The 6,493-nt window shown below is 48.4% G+C and overlaps 1 protein-coding gene across 1 annotated transcript in view; it reads left to right on the top strand.

The window, feature by feature from the left end:
• SLC45A1 (solute carrier family 45, member 1) overlaps positions 1 to 6,493 on the top strand; it is a 24,281-nt gene that overhangs the window by 15,026 nt on the left and 2,762 nt on the right. Inside the window, exons 5-6 of the mRNA XM_006885780.1 lie at positions 1,764 to 1,917; positions 4,192 to 4,368. Of these exons, the coding sequence (XP_006885842.1) occupies positions 1,764 to 1,917; positions 4,192 to 4,368 (331 nt within the window). The remainder of the gene's footprint in view (positions 1 to 1,763; positions 1,918 to 4,191; positions 4,369 to 6,493) is intronic.

Genomic DNA, 6,493 nt, shown 5'->3' with positions numbered 1-6,493 from the left:
TTAAGGCTAGAAGTATTAACAATATCATCATTTCCAATCCAGAGATACATGTTCCAATGCAGTACCTATTTTCCATAAATGGTTTTGGTAAGAGGAATGTTGTAAATGTGGATACATTTCCACTATTCCTCCTCCATGCCACGATGCCTTTCTGTCTTTTAAAAAGGTATTTGCAATGAATAAATCATTGTAAATACAAGATTCAATCATTCTATTTCCAGCCTCATTTCTGTCACAAAGCCCACAGTTTCCAGCTACTATTCCTTTTTTCACTGTGTCCTACTTGTGCATTCCAGTCACCAATTATCATTAACACATCTTGATTGCATGTTCAGTCTATTCAGACTGCAAGATTTGGAAAAAATTATCAATTTGTTCCACTTTGGCTCTAGATGTAGGAGTGTATATTTGAATAATAGTTGTGTTAACTGGTCTTCTTTTTATGCATATGGATATTATCCTATCACTCACAACATTGTATTTCAGGATAGAACTTGAAATTGACTTTTTAACTTGAATGCAACACCATTCTTCTGTTTTTTATTTCCTGTGTAGTCTACTATATGATCATCTGATTCAGAGTGGCCAAAACTGGTACATCTCATCTCTCTGATGTCTAGTATGTTGATGTTCATGTCTTCCATTTAATTTTTAACAATTTCCAGTTTTCCAGTATTCAAGTTATCTACATTCCATGTTCTAATTATTAAATAATATTTGTTATTGTTTTTCCTCATTTCATCTGATTTCCAATCTGGGCTCTATCACTACACTACTATAACTACCCTCTTTATTTAGCATTCATAGGTTTTCAAAAGCCTGTTATTTTGGAAGTAGGGGGCCCAGCCTACTTTCTAGTCTATCTTAATTAGAGAGCTCCACAAAACCTGGTGGTGGTGAGTAACCCTTAGGGCATTTAACATACCAGTGGCACATATTTCAGTATCACAGCAACTCCAAGTTATCTCAGTACAGCAAAGAGACAGACAAGGGCTGTACCACTTAGAACAATCTTCTCCCCAAATACAATTAACACCAGTTTCCAGCCCAAAGCTGATTGTTAACAAAATCAGAAATGGCCAATCAAATTACTTAATAGCTTACATGTGTATATATTTGCTTGTTTATCTTCTGTTCATAAAGATGTTAAAGAGCAATGATGTCAGTTTAAAGACTAAGGTGCAGCTGCCTCAAGTCATGGTCTTTATAATTACTTGTTATACATCTGACAGTTTAAAAGTAATAAGGATGACAGAAGAATGGATGCATTTGAGTTGTAGTGTTGGAGAATAGTGCTGTATATTCAATGGACTGCCAAGAGAACAAACCTTGGAGAAAGTGCAGCCAGAATGCCCCTTGGATCTGCTCAGATATTTTGGCATGTTGTTATGAAGCTCCTCAGTGAAGCTGATTGTCACAGTGGCTGTAAGAATGGACTCAAGTATATCAGAGATGATGAGAATGGCACAGGATATGACAAGGTTCAGTTCCATTGTCCTTGAGGTCACCATGAGTCATAGTCAATGGCACCTAATGACAACAGCAGGAATAGTAAATCATCAAGATGTTCTTTAAGGTAGTCAGGAACATGTGTGTATGTGATGTTCTACACTGTTTTACATAAGGGACTTGACTTTGAGCATTTCAGCATCTTGGATGTGATAGAACTAGCCCCCTGTGAATACCGAGGGACCACTACATAAACCTCCTTATGGACTGCCTCACTTGACGCTCTGATACTGGGGTTTGATGGGTCATTGCAGGTGGCGAACATCTTGCTGAACGGGGTGAAGTACGAGAGCGAGCTGACCGGTTCCAGCGAACAGTCGGAGCAGCCGCTGTCCATGCGGCGTCTCTGCTCCACCATCTGCAACATGCCCAAGGCGCTGCGCAACCTCTGTGTCAACCACTTCCTGGGTGAGCTCCTGACGAGAAGGCCCCATCCCCTTCCCTGGCACTGGTGCTGCGTGGGGGAGGGGTCACCTGACTCAGGTTGTCCCTACTGTCCTCCAATACCCCAAAGCTCACGTCACAGGAGGTGGCTCTGAAATGGAAGTGCTTTGCTGCCAGGGTGTAAAAATGTGTGTGTGTGTGTGTGTGTGTGTGTGTGTGTGAGAGAGAGAGAGAGAGAGAGAGAGAGAGAGAGAGAGACCCCCAATGCTCTGGTGCAGTTGGGGGTGAGAGACACCCTGTGAATAGACCCTACAGCTAAGCCTTTTCTCAGGCAGAGGAAGCTCCAAGTTAAACCAAGGCCACACTTCCTGGTCCAGGCACCCCAGTCTTTGCTCTTAGGTTCCCTTGAGTCAGCTGTGTCTTGGCCCAGCTCATGGGCAGCAGATCAAACATGGCTTGCTCATGGGTCATCTTCACAACCACTGAGTGTGTGAGCACCGGAGTGTAATGTTGAATCCGCCGCGTGTTGCTGGCTAATGGGTCATCTTCCAACTCTCTACTGGGCGACATTCCCTGGCGACTCAGAGGCTTCCATTCAGAAGGTCACCAGGTCTTCCTACGCTGTCCACCCTGCTGAAATCTGTCCATCATCAGTGACGCTGCCAGCAGCTGAAATAGCTCCCAGCATCACAGTTACACATCAACCATCAAAGTGTGACAAGGTGACAGATCAACATTTGGACATCAACATTTGGGCTCCTAATATCTTGCTTGGGCCAAATTTATAAATTTTAGAATGAATATTCTTTAAATGACACAGCAATCGTTTGTCTATTTGCCGTAGTGAACACCTTGGAGTTGTTGTGATGCTGAACACTGTGCCAATGTCATGTCAAATACCATAATGGGTACCCATTACGTACAGCGTTTGGATGAGCTTCCAGGTTGATTCATATTGGGAAGCAGGAGTGGCATCCACTTCCTAAACTAGATGCCTCTGGAAACTCTACAAACTATCTAAACTCTCTAAATGTACCGAAATTATGTTAGTTATAGAACAGAGTTCAGGTCGTTTGTGTAAAGCTTACTCTCAGTCATATTCAACTCGACAACACTTAACCACTCCTAAATGAGACTGTTGTTGTTGTTGTTATGTGCCGTCGAGTCGTTTTCGACTCATAGCGACCCTATGCACAACAGCCCTAAACCCTGCTCTATCCTGCGCCAACCGCACTGCCTCTGACACACCCATCCCGATTACCCCAGTCACTGAATCAATCCATCTCATAGAGGGTCTTCCCCTCCTGCGCTGTCCCTCCACCTTCCCAAGCACAATGTCCCTCTCCAAGGACCCGTCCCTCCTGGCAACATGTCCAAAGTATGTCAGATGAAGCCCCAGAATCCTTGCCTCCAAGGAGTAGCTTGGTTTAATCCTCTCCAAGATGAATCTGTTTGTTTTCCTGGCAGTCCTAGTGCTGTTATATCTGGAGGAACACTCTTCCACTTTTCACATCACTCTTTGTCAATGTGCTGTATGAAGTAACCTGGGCTTGCTATGATGCTGAACTTTGTGCCACGGGGATATCAAATCAAATACCATAATGGTTTCTCATTGTGGACAGTGTTTGCTGGAGCTCCCAGTTGTAAAACAGGTTTGGAAGCAGGAGTGGCATCCACTTCCTAAACCACATGCCTCTGGAAACTATGAACTTGGACAAACAACAATAGCTAGGGAAAGATATTAGTTCTTTTGTTCATAGAATTGCTATGAGTCGTGCTTGACTCAACAGTGATCAACAACAACAACATGCAGTGTACTGCCAGGGTGCCACAGATCTGGGTGCTTGTGGAGAGACTGGAGAATAGGGTAAGGCCTCTGGAAGAACTCTTTATGTAACAAAAAAACAAGCAGAAAGAAAACTCACAACTGTATCAACAGATGTATCTTTGGGTGATGTGGTTCCAAGTAGTTAACACTTTCTACTTATGATTTTTGTAACTACAATGACTCATTACTTCTATAATCAGTGAAAAACATGTTAGGGACCTCTGGGTGGCACAAATGGTTCAACACTCCTCTACCAACCAGAAGGCTGGCAATTCAAGCCCTCCCAGCAGCACCTCGCAATCCGCTTCTGAGAGTTCCAGGCCTTGAAAACCTGGCTGCAGCAGTTCTGCTATGGACACATGGGCCGGAATCCACTCGATGGCAGTGAAGGAGACCTTGTGGGTTAAAGGAAGGGCCAAGATCTGATGGCTGCCGCCAGAGCTCACTCCCGCATTCTCTTCTCTCCCCAGGGTGGCTTTCGTTTGAGGGGATGCTGCTCTTCTACACCGACTTCATGGGTGAAGTGGTGTTTCAGGGGAACCCCAAGGCCCCTCACACCTCGGAGGAATATCAGAAGTACAACAGCGGTGTCACCATGGGCTGCTGGGGCATGTGCATCTACGCCTTCAGCGCCGCCTTCTACTCAGGTACGTGCTACAGGCTGTTTTATTTTAAAAAACGCGCCGCTTCCACGGGGGTGTTCTCACTTTCGGTGACTCTGTGTGACAGGGTGCCTGTGTGGAGCCCCTGCTGGGTTCAGACTGCCAACCTTTTACTCCTTTAACTAGAACTTCTCCTGTTACAATTAAAAAAGAAAATAGTATTAACCACTGCCAATAAGTTGATCCCAACTCTAGTAACATTCTTTCAGGTCTCCTATACCATCAGTCTTGATAGGAAGAGACAGCCCTCATTTCTCATGCAGTACATTTAACCACTGATCTTGTGGTGAACAGCCTGTGTGTTACACGGTACCCAGGGCCCCATGTGGCTACGCTACTCAACTCATTGCTGTTGAGTCAGACTTGACTCACTAATGACCTCCAGCAGGTTTTCAGAGGCCGTCAATCACACGGGAGGACATTGTCCCATAGCAACTGGTCCTAGGAGAGGCTCTGGGGGAGGAGGAACAAGTGAGTAAGAGCTTCATAGCCAAAGAGTGGAGAGCAAAGGGAGGGAGTCCAGACGACCCCGAAATCTTTTCTCAGACACCCCCTCACTCTTGTCTGTAAAGGACGAGACATGAAGACTTTTCGGCTCAGAGGGCCTCAGTCTCAGATAACAAACAGGGAAGTGTGGCTGGGTTCCAACAAAGCTTTGTGTTCAATCAAAGTTGGAATTTCTTATCATTTTATATACTAGAAACTATTCTTCTTTTGCCATCCCCCCCCAATAAATCACTTTAAAATGGTGAAGCCTTCCTGCACTCCTGCGTACCCCCAGAACGAGGACTGAGGGGGAGCTGGCTGGCTCTCACTGGGGGGTTGGCTCTTCTGTCCAGTGTAAGTCCCTCTTGGTGCAGTGAGCACACCTGATTGGAAGGTTGAAGGTTTGAGTCCCCCCAGAGTTGTCTTGGGAGAGATGCCTGGCAATCTGCAGCTGTGGGGTCACTGTGGAGTGCCATTGTGCTCTAACAATGCTTGGTCTTTCCGAGTTGGAATAGACTTCACGGTTATTGCCAGTGTGGGTCAGGGGGTGGGGAAACATTGCATAATACATAAGCACATAGGGGTGACTGTGTTTCGACCACACTGTGGTGTCTGCCTCCACTGTGGTCACAGGGACAGTGGCTGGCCATAGCGTGGGCGGTTGGAATGGTGTCCCCTTCTTTGTCAGAGACAGAGAGCTCTGGACTGAGCACGGAAAATGGAGGCTTAGTTCAAATACCTACACCTCTCAGCCTCACTGGTGTCTCAGACCCTCAATGCCAGGGAGCTCTAGGGGCCTAGGGTAAGGAGCTGCAGTCCCAAAGTCACGTGGTTCGAATCTACCGGCTGCTCCGCTGAAGAAACATGGGCCGTCTCCTTCCGTTCGACTAAACTGCCTCTGAAAACCCACTGGAGGGTCAGCTAGGGTCAGTTTAGACTCAAGGTTCCACTACCACCGATGACAGTGGACGCAGTGTTCTGCTGCCTTCTTGGCTGCCCTTGCCCTGGGGGGGTCCCCCAGTTCGGGCCCAAGGGTTCTGGCTCCATGATGCTATTCCCATCTCCCACTACTGTGACTCTGGTGGGCCTGCCCGGGGTGTGGGGGACGTGCCCCTGTGACTCCAGGAGGGCCTGCCTGGGGTGTGGGGGATGGCTCCTGTGACTTGGGGGGGCTGTGTGACTCGGGGGGGCTGCCTGGGGTGTGGGGGACACGCCCCTGTGACTCAGGGGGGCCTGCCTGGGGTGTGGGGGACACGACCCTGTGACTCCGGGTGGGCCTGCCTGGGGTGTGGGGGACGTGTCCCTGTGACTCGGGGGTCCTGCCTGGGGTGTGCGGGACAGCCCCTGTGACTCTGGGTGGGCCTGCCTGGGGTGTGGGGGATGGCTCCTGTGACTGGGGGGGCCTGCCTGGGGTGTGCAGGACAGCCCCTATGACTCTGGGGGGGCCTGCCTGGGGTGTGGGGGATGGCTCCTGTGACTGGGGGAGGGCCTGCCTGAGGTGTGGGGGACGTGTCCCTGTGACTCAGGGGAGCCTGCCTGGGGTGTGGGGGACGTGTCCCTGTGACTTGGGGGGGTCCTGCCTGGGGTGTGCGGGGCAGCCCCTGTGACTCTGGGGGGGCCTGCC

This window comes from Elephantulus edwardii, unplaced genomic scaffold, assembly GCF_000299155.1.
Source record: "Elephantulus edwardii isolate Elephantulus edwardi_28Jun2011 unplaced genomic scaffold, EleEdw1.0 scaffold00045, whole genome shotgun sequence".
Taxonomy (NCBI): domain Eukaryota; kingdom Metazoa; phylum Chordata; class Mammalia; order Macroscelidea; family Macroscelididae; genus Elephantulus; species Elephantulus edwardii.
Note: the sequence above shows the minus strand (reverse complement) of the source record. Positions and strands in the feature narration are given on the sequence as shown.